Genomic DNA, 19,010 nt, shown 5'->3' with positions numbered 1-19,010 from the left:
CTGCTCCCCTCCTCTGGGAACCAAAATGCTTCTTTCTTCACTTTATCACGCCGTTTGACATTTACCTGGAGCGCGATTCTTCTAGGCTCCTGGCATTTTCATTTGTAATGATTTTCTCGCAGCTTTGCATTGAACACACATGCAGCCAATTGGGTCAGCTGGGTGGGTGCCTGCACGACTTTATTCCGTAAAGCCAACTTGGCAAGCCACTCACAAGAGCTTACAGTTTGAAACTCTCTCAATTTAGGAAATTCTGGTGGAATTGCTGAGTTTCTCAAACAAAGAGATGACGACGGTCCATCTGGTTATCTGTCACACGTGTCTTTGCATGATTATTTGCATCTGTTGTTTACCTTCTCATAGTTAGCTGAAGGCAAGGGCACTGAGAAGCTGGCTCATGGTAGGGAGGGATTACCGAGGTGATCTGGAGTAATTTACGGGAAGACAGTCTTAGTGGGAAGAGTGGGGAAGCCGGAGACACTGCCCAACTGCCGAGGTACCATCTCAGTTCCAATGGGGGAGGCCCTGAGCCCCTCCAGTAGGGTAGGATGGGCAACAGTGAAGCTGCTCTAGCTGTAAGTGCTTTCTAGAAGGTGCGCATCGTGGCAGTAGCACATCCAGCAGGGAGATGCACGTTGCTTCAGTGAGTGACTAAAACATAGCGATGGGGGGACCTTGAGGTATCGGCACGATGCTCTTGGTTATAAGCCACAGACCGCTTGAATAACTGTGCCTTAACTAGTAAAGACTTCCTACCTCACATAACGGGAAGTCTGGAGGTAGGCGGTTCTAGGGTTGGCTCATCCAGCAGCTCAATCACGTCCATCATATCAAGGCCCCGAGTCAGCTCTTCTGTGGTTCTTTTGGCTTTCCCTTCAGGGTCACAAGACGGCTGCCACAGCCCCGAGCATCACATCCCTGCAGGTTCTCCCAAAGCAGGAAAGAAGGGGTGTAGCTTCTCGTATGTCTCCTACTTTTATTACGGAGAAAAAATACATCCCAGAATCAGAGGCAGATACTGGTTTCATGGGACTGTCACAGTTATAAAATTGGGGGGGTGGTGTCTCTCTTTAAGAAAAGAATACATAATTATAAATATAAAATTAGGTGTAGGGACTTGGAAGAAACCCACAAGAGTGAGAAGCCTTGATGCATAAGCTTCTTTAACTGCACTGTACATCCGCTTCTGCCCAGACCCCACTAGCAAGCCTCCCCCGGGTCTCATCCATCAACTCAGCAGCGTGGCTAGAAAATTCCTGCCTTGAGTCCTCTTTGGTCCTGAGATCTAACATATGCTGCAGCGTGGACCAAGGCACCACAGTCGCAAGACAGAAGTGATACAGAGGCTCTGGAATGAGGCGCACGAGTCCCTGAAACTTAGATCACAAGGAAGAGGAAGTGAGAGGAGAATGAGGACAAACTTGGTGACTAGTTGGCGGTGGCCCGCTCACAAAGCCCGGTGACAAATCTGATGCGGCCTCATCACCGCCTCCCCGACCTCCCAACACCCCTCCCCTCTGCACTGAGGGTCCAGGTATCTGCTCTTCTGCAGGAAGCCAGTCAAATCACGTGTCTTCTGAGGGCGAGCCACATGGTAATTATGCACCATATTGCATACTGTGTTACATTATGTTATATTTTGTACATATCACATGATTACACACATACGCATACATATGTTTGTGTAAATCAGAACTAAATCAGTTAACAGGGGCCGCCCAGTGTTTCACTGTATGCTTTTAAGAAGTGGGGGAAGAAGCCACAAGAACAGAAAGGAAGAATGTTTAACGATGGACAATCGCTTGAAAACCTTTTTGAAAAATATAGAATTATTTCCAAAAGGAAATTTGAGATGATTTTTTAAATATTTTGAAGCAGAGAGTTTTTTTGTTTTGTTTTGTTTTTTAAGAATGAAATCAGAAGTAAGATAAACAGGATGTGAAAAAATAAGATTCTGGAAAGATTAGTGTTGATCCACCAAATACAGGGACCATCACTGTTAACTCACCCAGCTTTAATTAGTACTGACCGGTGCTATTAAAAGGAATCGACGTTGACCACGCCTGGTTCACTAGAAACTTTACAACGACTCCTCCCCCACAGTTTCAAGGACACGAATACAGTCATTGCACCTTTTGCAGGTAATAAACCCACGAAGAAACATTTCTTCTTAAAATTTTGGTCAACAACAATAATAACAGTTATCCTGAATGAAGTACCTCCTGGCTACTGCGTCTGTCCCTCCCGATGAGTCTGCGTAGAGGATATGGTTAGTCCTGAAAGTAACGCACCACAACGTAACGTGGGACGCTAACGTCACTCTAGCTTCCTAGCAGCCAGCTCAGAGATGGTGGCACACTCAGTTACCTTAGTGTGACTTACAGTGTCTGTGAGTAACATAAAACCATGAAATGTTTCCCTGGCAAATCATGGTCGTCCCTGAGTCCTGAAAGAAATTAGGTGTCTTTCAGCGACTCCTTTTTGTACCTCAGTTTCCTAGATTGAATGAATGCCTTCATTTTACTCCCCTCCTTGAATTTATGGATTTTTGTCCCAAGACTCACAGGTGAAAATTAGAATTTCTGATTCTCCCTTGATAGAACATAGGGTTTTATCTCTTTGTTTTCTGAAAAACCCTAAAGACGCATGTCCATCCGTTTCCCTGCTGTCTTAGACGTTCTTCTGTTACACCTTTCTGTTGTTCGTTGTACTTCCTTGACTGCAGAGAATCGAAAAACTCCATTCTGTATCTTTGCTCCTGCTCAGAGCTGGGCTGTCGCTCTCCCCACGTGGTAAAAGAACGTTGTGTTTTGCTCCGTCACCTGCACGGCAGTGCGGGGCACAGGTGATGACGTTTCTGAGCTAAACCCCACTTGGCGTCTGCAGCAGGACCAGCTTCTCAGCCCGGAAAGCCGTCTCCCTGGCTCTGGGTGTGGATAGCAGAGGAGTCTTTTTTCTGGTTTCGACACGATTAGAAAAACAGCTGAGTCAGGATGATTTGGTGCTGGTTGGGGCCAATAAAATAGAGCCGCATCTCCCCATCCTGCCTGTCTTTGGCCGCCATGCCACAACATGCAAGATTTGGCTTCCCTGGCGACACTGCCCCTCCCATGTAAACACCAACTTTTTGCTACCGATGTAAGCCTTGCAGACTCTAAGGCAGCTGCTCTAACGGGAAGACTTAACTGAGCTCATTTTTTTAACGGTCACTTAGAGAGCTGTCACTGAAAAAGATAAAGACGGGGAAACAGATTTAATTTGTCACCTAGAATTGCACAATTACCCAGTGTGACTGCTGTTGCTGCCGCCGAAAAAGCAAGCTCCCTGGCCAGTGGCTCCCCGCAGCTTGCTTCTGCTCCTGCATTCTTCAATATCTGGACTGGATTTCCGACTACAGCCAGTCCTTTCCCCGGCTCTCCTCCTGCAAGGGCGGCAGAGGACTAAACACGAAGAGGAGAAAAATCCAGGCCGCCTGCCGAGGTCCAGCCCTGGGCTGTCACACCTGCCAGGCTCCTTTCTTCAAGAGCTTCCTAACTGATGTCCCCACCCCCTCTGCTCCCTAAGACCTGGTCACTGTCCCCTGGAAACCTCTTGGCTTGTGCTTGCCAGGGGTCAAAGGCCATAACCCTTCAGGAACCCCCCCCACTGTCCAGTCCCCAGGTTTCACTTACCCATGCTCCACCCCCCTCTGTCCTCCAGGGGGCGCCCGCACGCAACGGATTTGGTCAGACAGGGTCGTCCCACTGCCTTCAGGAGGCAGGTCCAGTGATGCTGCATGTCCTTGGCATATGGGAACGTCAGGAACAACACGGGAAAAGGCAAAGCGGGGAGGTACTGAGGGTAGTTTCCGCCGAACTCAAGTGCATCCTTCCACCCTCCGCGTCCGTTCCTCCGTCCACATGCAGCTTTGCCCCGCTATCCGGAAGCGGAGCGTTCCTGTGACAGCTTCCGTAAGCAGAAACGGCGCAAAGCAAAGAAGCAATTACCATTAATTTATTTGGAAAAACTTATGAGCTTTCCCAGGCCCCCCCAAAATGACCTCTCTCAGGCTTTTCTGATACCTTAGGTCACCTCTTGCTAATGGACGCACAAAGCAAATCGACACGAAGCCCAGATGCTCACAGGAGGGGTTCAAAGCTCTGGTGGTTTCCAGGGAAGGAGCTGTTCAGGTACGCGCTGCCTCTGTAAAGGCTTACTGCAAAACCGATGCTGAACACTGTGTTCACTTTCCGTCTTTTTTTTTTTTTCTTCCCAAAACAAATCCTCCTTGAATATCTTTCAGTCAGCAAAAGCAGGTTATTAATGCAGCGCTTTTCGTAAAAGCAAAGTTGTGTAACTCGAACTTACAAAAAGCAGGGGATACCTGTACCTAAAGGATCAGCCTGTGCTCAGCAGGCCCCGGTAGCATCAGTCAGAGCCCCTGGGGTGCCCTCTCCTCCTTGACTCCCACCTGTCCGTAAGCTCAGACACCGGCTGTCCCGTGAAACACCCGGCTCCCCCCTAACTTCCTCCAGCGTGGAATTCTCATAAAAGCCGGACTCTCTCCCCTGCCTGCTACATTCATTTGTCTGCTTTCGGACTCTTCCTTCCTGGAGTATAAGCTCCTCGCAGGCAGGCCTGTGGCATCCTCACCTCCCTTTTCCTCCTTGGAACCCGGTACATGACAGAGGCTCAGTACGTGTTTGTGGAATATGGATTGACAGATGAATTACTAAATACGAAGACCGTTGATTCCGGGCTGCTTATCAACAGGCTGTTCACTTCGTAGGTAACCAAGTAAGCAGAGAGGAAGGCTGAGTCAGGAAAGCCTTTCCTTTTCGCTCTTCATTAGCTGCCCCAGGAGAGACTTCAACAGGGAAAGGGCGTTTAAACCAGTGATGGCTGTTCTGCTGGCTTCAGCTAGCCCACAGCTGGAGCCCAAGTGTGGGACACAGCAGCTCTCGCCAACCCCTCCCCTTCAGGGCTAAGTCCTGTGGCCTGTCCTGGACAGCGTCCACCTCATGCCATGGTGCTCAGAAAGGGGGGGCGGCCCCAGCCTGGTGAGGGACCGTAAAACATGGCACTTCGTTGCCGATCTTCTGGACTCACTCCTGTCCGCGTGGAGAGAAATACAGGTAATCCGGGCCCGAGTGTCTAAGGGAGGCCAAGATTTGTCTCCAGAGGAAAGATTTATTTTGAAAACTGGCAAAGGATGTGAAATGCCAGGTTCAATTCTAAGGTCTTCGGTCGAATGGCAGTTAGGCACGGCCCCAGAATATGTTGGGAAATCAAGACAATCTGGAAAACGTGGTTTCTGAGTTTTAGTGGCAGCTAAGAGTGGTGTTGTCCAGGCCCGACTAATTGGGCTTCAGGAAGTCGGCTGTCGAGCGCCGGGAGCTGCTTACTTTCTGGTGGGGATTCGGGTCGTCTGGGGGCACACGCACACCCTCCTCACCCTTGGCACACTTCAGTAAACACGGCCCTGGGGGGAAAGGAAAGGAAAAAAGGAGCCCGATCCGCTCTGTGCTGTCCACCCCTTCCCTGTCCTGCAGGGAATTCTGCTTCTCTTGATCCCTGCTGGTTTTGCTCCCTGACATTTTCTGTTCAAAGGATTAGGCTGGGTGTGGCAACAGGGCTTCCCAGGGTCAGAGCAGGGCCCGGGGCCTGAGCAATTAAATTCTGTTTTAGGAAGAGGCAGCCTCCTAAGATGCAGGGAGAGAAACTGGTAGGGAGACCTCTTTGCACTGCTGTGTTCCCGACCTCCACTCCCACAGGCCTCCAAGGAGTCAGGCCAACAGGAAGCCTCTTGGGAGAGCCACGGGGGAAACCCAAGAAACGGGTCCATAGTGGAAACCGTCGCTCAGAGTTAACCCTAGCAACGAAACCACCCGAGCCAGCCAACCTGCTGTCGCTGCCACGAGAGTTTTAAGTGAAGCCGCCCCTGACTTGGACGCCATCGGGTGCCTCTTTCAGCCTGAGATGATGTCAGAAGTTTCTAGTCTTTTCTGGCACATGGGAGGTTCCTCTTACAATTGGATAATAAACATAAAGTAGATTTATGTTTATGAAGCCATTCACACACTTTGGATAGGTGTTCACATTTTACTTATTTTCATCTGACCAGATTTCAGTTGTGTTCCCCCAGAGCCCCGGAGATTCAGTGAGGTGCCTCATCGGGGAGAAACTTGGGTGTCCAACCCCGCTTCACTGGAAGAATTACACTTTTAGCGGTTGAGAGGAGGGGTGGTAGTCAAAAAGTTTAACCACCGGTACCCCACAGGCCCCGACCAATGAGACTGGATGCCAGATGAAATCAGCCGGTAAGGCCCCACTGGTTCCTGCAGTCCTCTGTGAGCAGATTGCGTGACTGATTCTTTTCGCCCTGAGACCCTGCATTCCCTCCAGGAGGGGGGCCCTAGGCTGCTAGGCTCAGAGGGCCTGAGACACAGACTCGGACCTCAGCATGGTAATCCAGTATAAACAAGAAGTGTCCTTAGAAAGGAACGGGTAATTTAACGTAGCACAAGACAGGTGCCGGGAGAATGGGTTTCCAGATCTGACTATGTGTCCCAACCACGTGGGGAGAGATTATTAAATAGAGATATTCCCTGCCTCACCCTGACCTACTGAATGCAAATACCCCAAAGTAGGTCCCCACAGAAGCTCAGGGCGGTCTCTGCAGAGCCAGGCTTGGGATCCAGCAGTGTAGACAGTGAGCGCTCCCAAGTTTCAAGGTAGGAGGGTCCACTGTGGCCTCCAGTGGGGGAAGACTGGACAGGAAGTCAAACAGAGCAGGAGGAGCCGACAAGGCCCTCAAATGGTCCCCTGGCCTTGGGGGAAATCTTCTGCGTCCTCTGCCTCCCCACACAGTCATTTTGGGGTGCATGGCAAGAGCTAGGGCCCAGATGCTGTCCCAGCAGCTGGTGGCCCTCCTGCCTCCTTAGGAGTATTTTTCTGTGTGGTTTAGCAACCATTTTCTGGTCTATACCGAGGGGAAGTCGGAAGGAAGAGGTGAGAGGTATACACGCTAACGTATTCCGAAAATGCAACGATAAAACACGAGTAAATGCCTTGAGATTTTGCCAAAGCAAGTACCTTGGCCATGTGCAAACAGAAGCTAATGATACAGATTGTCCAGGCTGCTCCTTGCTTCTTCTTGTCCTTCTATCCCTCCTTCTACCTTCACCCTCATTCCCAACCCTACCCCCATTTCTGATTGTGCTCCCTGTACCTCCCAGCTCAGCACCATAAAGGACTGAACTCGCCATGAAATGGCAAATTCAGAGATGCCTCCGGGCATGTGTTGAACAAATTTCATTAACTGGTTTGCTGATTTGGGAGTAAACAGTGCACATTACTTTTTTTTTTTTTCTTTTTTAATTCTAAGGATGATTGAGACAAAGATGTAGTCTAGAGACTATAACTCTTATCTCATAAACACTCCCCTGGCTTCCCGAATTCAAGCAAGCTGATGACAGGCATTTTCACGGTGAGCCGGCAGCAGAGTGCAGGCGCCCAAATAAAAGAATACAAGTTTGCAAACATAATAACCATTTCTCCCGGTGTTTCCCCATGTGGGGCTACTTCTGGTGCCTTCCTGTTAGAAATGATTAACTAGTTTAATGGCTCATCAAAGAGGGTCCCCTCCCTGCTACCTACCCATGTATAGAGGAGGGGTCCCGTAAAGCTCTGGAATGTTCTGAACAAATCACACATAGTGAAGATTTTATTTAAATTTCCAAGATAGTGTTCACTGTAGAATGGCCAGCATATGTCGGTTTGCCGAGGACCGTCCTGGTTTTAAAACTGAAAGTCTTGGGGTGTCTGGGTGGCTCCGTCGGTGAAGCATCAGACTCTTGGTTTTGGCTCAGGTCACGATCTCACGGTTCACGGGTTCGAATGCCCTGTCTCCGTGTGGACAGTGGGGAGCCTACTTGGGATTCTCTCTCCCTCGTTCTCTGCCCCTCCCCTGCTTGCACGCTCTCTCTCTCCAGATAAATACATTAAAAAGTAAATAAGTAAAATGAAAGTCTGGCAGCCCTGGTGCTGGGCGAACCGCAATGACTGGCACAAGCTGTCAGCACTGAGAGCAGAGAACTCCGGGTCCTCTCTCCTCCTCGCTCCTGCCAACACTTCTCCCGTGGCCGCTTCCCTCTCCTGCTCCTCCCATCACAGGCTGTCTGAGCTCTCCCAGCCGGCGACCACGGCCTTCCCCGCTCCCGGAGCTCCTGGGGGGGGACGGGACGGGGCGGGGGGGCGTGTGGCCGTGCTCCCGCGGGAACCCCGCGCCCACACTGTCAGAGCCACCCGTGGCCGTCACCGAGGCTCCTCTGCTACACGCACCCCGCGCCCCCACGGACAGGAGTCCCAGGGCGGGCTCCTCCTGCCTCCGCTCAGGCCAAAGGCGCCCCGGGGCCGGATCCGCCTCACCGCCTGTCCCTGTAGGCGTGGGCATGGGGACAGAAGCCGTAGCCCCTCTCCTTTCCTCGCTGAAGACGAGCTCCTTCAGGCGAAGGAAGGCGTTTCACCCAAAAGCCTAGCAGGGTGGCCGGAGCTCCCCGCCCGTCCGTCGAATTGCAGGATGGAACGAACAGCCTCTTAAGTCACTGCCTTCTCCCACGTGCGTGGGGACAGGGACGTGCCCACCCTTCCCTGCGGCTGCCCTCGCCAACAGTACCCTGTTCCTCCGTGGCCTTCGTAGAGCGGATTCCCTCCCTCACCTGCTCATTAGGGGGAACTACCCTGTCCGGGCAGGTGCCTTATTTGGGCCCTCCCGCCACCCGCTGCCGCAGGACCGGTGTTCCCCGCAGCCCTGGGAATGGGCTGCCCACCCTGCCCTGGGCCCAGCTCCCTTAGTGACCCACACTTAGCAGTGCTCCCCTCCTCCTTCCACACGGGGACACACACACACACACACACACACACACACACACACCACTCCTCTACTCCTGTCTCAGCTTTGACCAGGTCTGGAGGGCCTGGGCACCTCCCCAGGACGTCACTAGGTGGTACTATGTGGCAGTCCCTGGGCCTGGTAGAATCAGGATGAGGTCAGCTCTCCTCAAGCAGGACCTTGAGGACGTGCAGCCTGGGGGTTTCTGCTCTGGAGGCACAGAGGCCCGTGACACGCATTTGTCAGCGTGACCTCATATGTATGCCTCTAGGATGAGGAAGTGGAACAGAGACAGGGAACAGAGACAGGGAAAGCCACCAGGGAAGGGAAGGGAGAAGATCATCCACATGCCATTTTGAAGTCAAGGCCGCGTGCGGAGCGTAATCCGTCCCGTCACTTAGGGGACATGGTCAGCTTCTCTCATAAGCTGCCAGTTTGTTCTTACTTTTTCAAATCGGTAAGAAGAGGTGTTCCACTGGACAACTTTGTCACTTTAATAAAAAAGAACGCACTCAACCTGTGATCAGACAGAGCCCCGGTGACCTTCAGGCCAAGGCTTTCGCGGCTGTAAGTTTGTACTTGTGCAATTTGGACTGGAATATTCTGAAGTCAGGTGATGGGTCTGCATCTCCCTTTCATCGGTCCCTTGGTCATGGGGCACACATGTCCTGCGGGGGTCATCAACCGTGACGTCCTTAGTAACGAAATGTGCCACCCGGGGCTGCAGGAATCACTGCCTGGTAGCCTGACGGGGAAGCGACACCTCACTCACGTCAGCTGACGGAGCTACGCTGGACGTGCTGCGGTCGTCGCTGCAGACCAAGAACAAACAGCACAACAGCTTAGAAGTGCACAAGTGAATAAAAACATTCCCATGGAAAAATACAAGCTACAGCTGGAGAAGGAGGCGGAGGGGTGATGGAAATTCAGGAAACGGAGAGTCAGTGATCTAGTGTGATTTGGAAAGCGGTCATGCCAGGGAGCGATTGATGGGGTGAGACTGGATGTGTGCGCAGGGCGGTATGACAGCTAAATAGGCAGAGGGGACTTCGGGGCTCGCAGCCATCACTGTCCGGCCGCACAGGACCAGAGCGCCTCGCCCCGCAGCCAGCGACATCTGGCGACCATCCTGCGGCTACTTACTGAGCATCTATTATGTGTCAGGCATGTGGCACAGTCATGACCTCCTCCCAGAACTCTGTGAGGCAGGTATTATCACATCCAGCAGGGAGCCTGAAGCTGAGAAAAGTAGCTCGCCCAGGGTCACGGAGGCAGAACGTTGGCAAACTGGAATCCCCTCTTAAAACCTCTTTTCTATACTTTGGCCACTACTCGGTGAAGAGGCAAGGGACAGGGCCACCTCCTTGTCAGTGGCGGCAGGAGCACCGCCGTGGTCTCTGGCTGTGGGGTGGTGGGAGAGGCACAAGGACCAGGAGACAGATGACCTGGGTTTGATCCCAGCCCTGCCTCTCAACAGCTGTGTGACTTTAAGAGTGACCCTTACCCTCTCTGTGCCTTAGTTCCTCCAACTCTACGGTGGGGAAAATGACATCATCCAACACCGGGATGTGGCGACAATGAAGTGAATGTCACTTGATTAAGTAAACAGATGGTACTGTTACAGGTCTTTAATTTTTTTTTAATGTTTATTTCTGGGAGAGGGTGCGGAGCAGGGGAGGGGCAGAGAGAGAGGGAGACACAGAATCCGGGGCAGGCTCCAGGCTCCGAGCTGTCCGCACAGAGCCCGATGCGGGGCTCAAGCCCATAAACCTCAAGATCACGACCTGAACTGAAGTCAGATGCTCAACCAACTGAGCCACGCAGGCGCCCCCAAGAGGGTACTATCACCAGTCTGACGCACCAACCTATAAATTGCTGGTACCGTTGGGTCCAAGCGTCCTTCGTGACCAGTCGGTCTACTTCCTGCATTTGCAATGTCTGTGGTATCGAACCCTGTTCCACGGAAGGCGACTGGAATATCAGGAAAGAATGTTTAGTCTGCAGTGGAGGGCTAGGGTTCTGTCCCGCTGGCCGCAGCCTCCTCAGGCCCCACGGAACCTTCTTTAAGCCGTTGTCTCACAAGTAAGCGTCTGTGGTCCAAGAAAATTTGAGTTCTGAAGGGAAGAAGGGTGACAGACAAGTGATGGCTCTGGAGCCCATCCCAGATGAAGACTGTTGGAGGAAACGTAAGAGCCCTGGCTAAGAGGAATAGAGGTGTCATCTTCAAGTGTTTGAGGGGAGGGGGTGAATTTATCCCAAGTTGCTCCCAAGGGTGGAGCTAGAAAAACAGAAAGATGGGGGTGGTGTGTGGGGTGGAAAGGCCTCTGGGTTTTGTCAGGTTTGCTAGAGAAATGAGGTGATTAGATTAGACTCTGTATTTTCCAGCAATTCTCTGACAGCAGTCGGATGTCCTGCAATTCAGCCCAGTCCTGACACTGACTGTCTGGGGTTGGAGCGGCCCCCTGCACCAGGGGGCTCAGTCCCACCGGGCCGCCCCCTCTTCGCACCCCACACGCCCCCCGGGGCCCTGGGTCCCCGGGCCACCATACTTACGTGCGATTGGCAGGTTCTCACAGCCCTTTTCAGGTTTGATAATTGAGTGGAATGAATCACAGAGCTCAGAAATGTGCTCTGTTTATGATTAGTTTCAGTACAGAGGATACAACTCAGGAACAGCCAATCGGAAGAGAGGCATGGGGCCGAGTCTGGGGGGGGTGAGGCATGAGGCCTCCATGCTCTCTTTGGGGTCACTGCCCTCCCAGCACATCAATTTGTTCAATTACCCAGAAGCCCCCTAGGCCACAGCCCTCCAGGGTTTTTACACAGGTTTCTCGGCACAGGCACGTGTGACCATCGTTGGCCACAAGCCTGAATGCAGCCTTAGCGCGCAGGGGACGGGCTGAAATTTTTAACCCCCCCATCACGTGGTTGGTTCCTCCAGTGACCTCCTGAAGCTGCCCAGCCCCCCACCGCAGTGAGCCATCCCATTACTATGTACTCGGCTATAGGAGAAAGGGACTCATTATGAATTCCTGTCACTCGGGACATGCCCAGGGTTTTGGGAGTTCTGGGTCAGGAACATGGGACCAAAGCCAAATATACCTTTTACTATACCACAGATACACTTTAACATCCCTTCCGTCTCTAACATGATATATTTAGTGGCTCTAAAACTGATCACAAGGTACAGTTCAGCTCCGTGTAAGAAAATACTTTTATAACTAGAGCTCTCTGGCAATTTACCGGCGTGCCTCCAATGGTCTGAGCTACCTGGAGAAGGAAGTGATCCAGCTGAGGCTGGATGACCCCAGTGGAGAATGTTGAGAAGGAAATCCCCACACTGGGTGGTAGTCTGGGCCAGATGCTCACTCATCGTGATGGTTGGGACAAAGGGTAATGTAACTGCTTTGCTTGGTTTCAGAATCGAGAGTCACTTCCATTTTGGATGAACAGCACTGGCAGGAGAGAAGGCTGGCAGCATGGGTGGCATGGCTATGACAATGAACTCATGGACATGAGGGGCATCTTCCTGGCCTTTGGACCCGGTAGGCAAGAGCTGACCAAATTCTTTTAGTCCTCCGTTCCCAAGGAAGTGTCTCCAGTAGGGGCTGATAGAACAGTAAAGGCTGAAGCGATTTCTTTATGGACCCTCTTTATGAGCAAAGCTGAGCAAACCCAGCTGGTCTCCATGAAACATCTTTTGCTGGCTTGCTTTCAAATGCTTCTTAGGTTTGGCAAATGTGGCCAAATACTTTTCCTTGTAAATTTTAAATCTTGAGTGCAGTGAAGAAAATGTATTCCACATGTTTGTCATTCGTTTTTTACTTAATTCATCAAAACGTTATTTCACAGTTATCTGATGTCCAGGAAAGCTTATCAGACACCAGGTTGCTGACAGCTGTTGAGTCTCAGAGTTGATGTGATCACTTCACAGGGTCTGAGCCTTCCAGGGTTCCTCCCTGTCTAGAGCACCCACCCCTGTGGGGGTCATTCGGTTTAGGGCCCAACCAGAAGCTGGGATGTGCTCAAGGCCAGGCTAGGAAATGACCTTGAGACTGACTTTGAGAATGAGCCAGAATGACTTTCTCTTCCTTGATGTCTCTTCCTTGACCAGATAAATTCCTAGGGCTGGAAGAGAGGGGAGATGGAGAGGGTCTATTTGGTCATTTGCTTTAACTGACAGAGGACTGTAAATTCACATTTGGGGAAAGTTTATCACACACTCTGGAGATCATACTACGACCCAAACATCCCCTTTTTTCTTAAAACAAAACAAAACAAAACAAAACAAAACAAAACAAAAAGCAGAGGGAGAGAAGCATTCTACAGCCATCAGCCATCAGTTGACTGGCTCATAAGCTAGTCTTTCTTACTACTGTCCACTTTCCTTATTAAATATAATAAACCTACCCTGGTATCATATTCCAAATGCTGTTTTCTAGATATAGATCAGAATGTTTCAGCCCATGAAAGTCCACGCTTCCCTTTCAAATTATAGGTTAGAGGTGTTGCCTAGAAGGTCTGCTCTTCTTCTTGTAGCAAGACGAAGATGTTATGCCAACCCAACTCATTTCATCTGCCTTGGGCCACTCTACTTACCACAAAAGAGAACGATGAGACATCAGTTTCTACATCCGTCACAGGAGCCCCTGGCCTCCTGACCTTAGGGAACACATCGGTCCAGATCCTTTCCCACATGTGACCCAAGTTCCCACATCCTGAAGCATCAGAACTAGGAGCAGCAAACATTCATAGAGGGCCAACCGGGTTCACGACATTGGCCTAAAAGAGTTCAGAGCATGCCCATGCAGGTTGCCATCAACCAGTGGTAGCTGGTGGGTGTTCTGGTCGGCCAAGCCTCACGTCAGATGTAACCTCTTATACGAAATTCAACATTAATTCTCTAAAAAGCTTGAAAACATAGCAAATGAGGGATGGAGCCTTAAGGACTTGGTTGAGGTCAACTGTTAGATTAGGTTGGAGACATTCCAGGGTCATAGCCTTTATACAGGAGAACATTAAACATCAGGGCTTTCATTCAAAAGCATCTCCTTCTTCTTCCCTAGAAGACAGAAATAAGATCGGGAATGCAAAAGCAATTGTCACTTGAAGGAGTGTTTATAAGCAAGGGTCTCAGGCATATTTTAAAGCAGAAGCAAATCTAGCCTCAAACCAAAATTTTAAAACAAAGTACTCAAAGCTGCATTAGCTTAAAGTTAAATTCAGTGGGGAGAGTTTGTCCATCAACAAAGGCCTCCATCATATGCTCCTTTAAAACTAAAAGCCTAAGTCTTTTATAGACAGATAGATGACCCTGATGAAAATGGACTGGGCCAATTGCAAAAATGTTTCCAGGCAGATACAGCCTTGAGAGCCGCCCGCAAACCATCACGTTTCTGGCTCCAATTCTCATGAAAGATTGAACAGCTTTACACACTGTTTACTCAGAAGAAAATTTAAGAGTGAGGCCTTTAATAGCTATCTAGCTGCACATTGAGATAGAGGTACATCCCTCCTGATTAATTGTATGCGCTTCTCGCTTAGGGAGGAAGCTGGGCATCATTGCGGCTGCCCAGATTCAGCTTTAGAAGTCAGTAAGTCTGGTCCAGCAAAAAGAAAAGGAAATAATTCTGGAAGATAGCCTCTCTCTGGTTAATCCCAGTTTTCTAATTTGAACAACCTAATCTTGCCCCGGAGAGCTCCACGTTTCAAGATAAGACAGCAGGAGTGTGATTCAGTGAGCTGCCCGTGAGCTAGCAAGCCTCACCCGGAAAGCAGCCCCAAGGTGGCCAGGCGTGGCGTGGGCCTGCAGAACCTCTGTCTTCAGGAGAAACAGTTTTAGTATCAACAAAATTTAAATTCTTGGGACTACCTTGGATTCCCAATCCAGGTTCAAAGTGCCACCTTGAGTTAGTGGAGCTTGGCCCCCACGTCCTCCCCAGCTGGATCTGGTTTTGCTATTTCGGAATTTTCTAGAAGCTCTCATGCTAGCCTAGATCATCTCTTCATCGGGTCCAAAGTCCCAGCACTGCAGAATAGGAAGCCATGAACCAGATGGAATGGAAAAGAAAACCCAATACTCCTTCCTGCTTATGTGCATAGGATTTAATTTTGTACTTTTGATGTAAAAAGGTAATCTTTTCTAATATTTCTTTGTCAGTAGAGCTTGATCTCAGTTTTTCCTGCCACGTGTTAAAGATGCGGATGTTTGGAAAGGGAAGGCTAGGGAAAGAGAAGTTGGGTCTACTGATGTCTGCCACCCACACACGTGGAAAGGATACGGGTACCATGTGGTGGGGCAGTGTGGCCATCACATCCAGGCCCCTGGCAAGCCGGAAGGAGGGAGTTGTTTCCACATCACTGGGACAACCTTTCCATTGATTTCTCATACTTCAGCTGATTCTTCTCTGGGGACGTCTGACCAGACACCTACCTGTAATTGCCTTGATACTAAGAAGGGCTGGGATTCTGGGGCAGTCCTGATCCTGCCCTCCAGGGAGCCTCTGGATTTTAACTGGTTTTTTACCAGGAGGTGATGCTACCTTATCCCTTATCCTTTCTGCCCCCAAAGTAAAGTGAACTCTCCAAGTAATGTACTGGGTGCATATTTTCAATCCATAGCTTGCCCTTGCCGGGTGTTTACTCTACATGTTTACCAATAGTAACGACTACCATTTATTTAGCATACAGAACGTTCCTGGAACAATGGTTTACATACCATTTCCACACCCATTTCCAGAGCTTCTCCAGCTAGTAAGTGGCTATGGGCTGATTGTAGAGCCTATTAACCTTATATACCAAAGTCAACATTAATTCTCCCAAGTGAGCAAAAGCCATCACAGGGGAAGTTGCCCTGGCTCTAGCATACTCTGTGGCAGAGTTTTCTGAATAGAACTTCTTTCTGTATCTGTAATTTCAGGGTTAACATAAGAGCAGGATCTGCTGTTGGCACTTCTGGACTATGTTGCCATTGGTGTTTGTTCGCTTTTTAAATAAAGTATGTGGGATCCTTTTAGCACAGCAATTATAAAGAACTATTTTCTAAGGTAGCAAACTTGGCTTCACAGCCCCTGTACTACCCATTTCTTTTCCAAGTCTTGCGTGGTTTAAAAGCTCATGCAGAGAGGCCTTTACTGATGGATGAAATCTCCTTCTTGAATTCAACCTCAGTGTAGCTCTGGTTTGGGGCCCAAAAGGGAAACTGCTCTGTACATTACTGAACTCATACACTTACTGTTTGAACATTCAGCATCCTGTTTGCCTCCTGTGGAGGAGAAGGTGCACTCTCCACTGAAATCCCTCTGTACTTACCATGCTGCAAAGGGCCAGCCCTACCCTTCACATTCCCGTGTCCCTGCTGGAGTTTGATGCCGCCTCTGGGTGGAAGCACAATACTCTTCTCCATTAGTGCTCTCGGAGGCTTCGCGTGGGTCCCGAACCCCAATACCAGTTTGCTTGCTTTCCACTCAGCTAAGGTATTTTATCTGCCGGGGAAAGGCTCCCACGGAATGTTGAGTTGATCTTCCGAGCTTTTTAAGAAACCATTGCTTAAGAAACTGTTGCTTCTGAGTTAGCTAGCACAGAGGAAACCGTACAGTTTCACATTCCATTAAGCCCTGGGACCTCAGTGGGGCAGGAAAATGAGAAACAAAAATTCTTGAGTGGCTATGGGGCCCCCTGTCCAACCAGTCCCTGCTAGATAGATGTTCTGGAAGATAAGCATACCGTGTAATTGGGTTTGGGGAGCTCAGCAAGACAGTCAACCTTCTGCGACCACACCTGCTCTCCAGTGCTCTGCAGAAATGAGCAGCAAAAATGGAGATGCCCCGCTGCCCCCCCCAGGATGGCTCTTGTCAGAAAGGCACCACAGTTACGCACAAGGACAGTCTGCTGACTTGTCTTTTAAAGAAACTCATCTCCATGAGCCATAGGAAGCAGCATCCTCTTGTAAGCTCTACCCCTTCCACATCTCCTTCCAAGGTCACAGTGACTTGGCCACGCCCCATTGGCAGAGCTGATTTCCGGTCCCAAAGCTGCCTGGAGCCTGAGTGTCATTCCTCCGTATTGTGACTCAGCCCCTTTCTGCCCAGGGAGCGGCTGTGACAACCTGTTTGCTTGCCTTTCTCTTTCAGATTTCAAATCCAACTTCAGAGCCGCTCCAATCAGGTCCGTGGATGTCTACAACATCATGTGCAACGTGGCAGGCATTGCTCCCCTGCCCAACAATGGGTCCTGGTCCAGGGTGATGTGCATGCTGAAGGGAGAGGCTGACTCAGCTCCGTCTGTCCGGCCGAGCAGCTGTGTTCTGGTCTTGATTCTACTCCGACTGTTTGCATAGACGCTGCTATCGTTGTCCCCAAACACTCGGCCAAGTGTGCTCCACGGTGCAATGGTTTTCATTTTCTATTTGAATAACAGCTTCATTAACACAATCGAGGCCACAAAAATTGTAAATATACTGCTCTTGGATGATTCCATACATAAAAGTCCCTACTTCTTAAAAAAAAAATTTTTTTCTTTAATGTTAATTTTTGAGAGAGAGAGAGCGTGAGCAGGGGAGGGACAGAGAGAGGGAGACACAGAATCCAAAGCAGGTTTTGGCTGTCAGCACAGAGCCCGACACGGGGCTGGAACCCACAAACCGCGGGATACGACCTGAGCCGAAACAAAGAATTGGACGCTTAACTGAGCCACCTAGGTGCCCCAAAAGTCCCTACTTCCTTAAAAAAACCACCCAAAACCCCAAACTTTATTTCTTCTGGAGATAAGGAAAACCCCAGCTTTTCACTGGCTCAATGGTCTGTCCCTTTCTGCACTGTTCTCATGCAGCTACTCGGATGAAGTGAGCAGGAGCCTGCCCCCGCGGCAGACAGTGGATATTGCATGGAGTCTTGGACCTTCCTGCCTTGCACAAAGCAGGGCCTTGTCTGTGTCGTGTCCACACCCAGGAGCCATCCTTGGGGTCTATGGCCACAACCCTGTACTGCTTCTTCCATCCCAGAAAAAGGAAATCCCCATAAAATCAATAGCTGTCTTCTGTTTGTGACTCTTTTTCTTTCTATGCCAAGTCCCGGGGAGGGCATATCTTAGCTTGGATCGCCAATCAAAATTACTAAGGATTGAAGAACTCCTAGAACAAGGTGGAAGATGTGTGCCCTCCCAAGGTCTTGAGTGCACAAAAACGTCTCCCTCGCCTTGAGGAGGAAAGCCTGCTGTAGCCCTGGGCTTCTGTGAGATTTCTCCCAGTCTGTCACAACATGGAGCCTTGCACATGGCAGGCCCTGCATATGTGGGTGGCCTGATGGATCACCTGCCATGCTCTGGATCCCCAGAGCGTTGGCTGCAGCAGTACCTGACACATCATCACAGTCTGATACAGTCATTACGCATCTTGCTGAGGACATGTGGACATGTTTGCAGAAATCTCAGTTCACTACTTGGAATGGTAGCACATTAAGCATAAGTTCTATGCACAGTAGTTCTGGAGCAAGTCTGGTTGAGCACCAGCAAAGTGGACCCCGAGTGACCCAGAATCCTGAGGAAAATCCCAAGCTGGGGTAGGGACCCAAGCTGGGACCAAATCCCAGTCACTAACCAATTAGCCATTTAATTAGGAAACAGTTTGGTCAAAGTGCCACCTCAGGGGCCTACGTTCTTCGGAAACTCCTAAGAAGAGCCACTGGGCCTGAGTTGAAATGTTCTTAGTCTTCTAGATTTGCTGTAGGAAATCTTGTGAGACAAAGGATCAATGCGCTTTCAAATGACTGGAGTCACGTGCACATATGATTGCATTAACAGTGAGTTGGGGCACATCTACAAAAGAGACTTCTGTCCGGGAGAGACCGCACATCGAGTCTCAGGATGATGAAGCCCTTATATATATATAGTGTTTGCCTTGAGAAGTGAGTGTCAACACTCACTGTGATTCGAGAAGGCTGGCAGCATCTCTGTGCCTGGAACCACCAGAGCAAAAGATCACTACTTACCATCACAAAAGATGTCTGAGGATTGACGTAATGTGTTTTAAAAGTGCCAGCAAGCCATCGAATCAATTAGAAAGAAGGCAAATCGGCCTTTGTTATATGGCTGAAAGTAAATTGGTGCTTTCAGAACATTGGCAGTGGCTGTTGAAACAGGC

At 50.0% G+C, this 19,010-nt stretch overlaps 1 protein-coding gene and 1 long non-coding RNA gene across 3 annotated transcripts in view; one reads left to right on the top strand and one right to left on the bottom strand.

Moving 5' to 3' along the window:
* Positions 1–17,210, top strand: part of ENPP6 (ectonucleotide pyrophosphatase/phosphodiesterase 6) — a 117,379-nt gene extending 100,169 nt beyond the window's left edge. Inside the window, exons 7-8 of the mRNA XM_042934268.1 lie at positions 12,294–12,417; positions 17,005–17,210. Of these exons, the coding sequence (XP_042790202.1) occupies positions 12,294–12,417; positions 17,005–17,210 (330 nt within the window). The remainder of the gene's footprint in view (positions 1–12,293; positions 12,418–17,004) is intronic.
* LOC122217372 lies at positions 10,645–17,010 on the bottom strand. Of its 2 annotated transcripts, none has more exons than XR_006201438.1 (4): positions 16,184–17,010; positions 13,472–13,934; positions 12,116–13,000; positions 10,645–10,986 (listed from the first exon to the last, which is right to left on the bottom strand). It is a non-coding gene; the product is annotated as an uncharacterized LOC122217372 (long non-coding RNA). The 2 variants fall into 2 exon arrangements; XR_006201439.1 differs by having other exon boundaries at positions 16,598–17,010.
* Positions 17,211–19,010: the final 1,800 nt, after the last annotated feature.

Source organism: Panthera leo, chromosome B1 (genome assembly GCF_018350215.1).
Source record: "Panthera leo isolate Ple1 chromosome B1, P.leo_Ple1_pat1.1, whole genome shotgun sequence".
Taxonomy (NCBI): Eukaryota; Metazoa; Chordata; class Mammalia; order Carnivora; family Felidae; genus Panthera; species Panthera leo.
The sequence above is the reverse complement of the archived record's forward strand: the minus strand, read 5'-3'. Positions and strand labels throughout refer to the sequence as shown.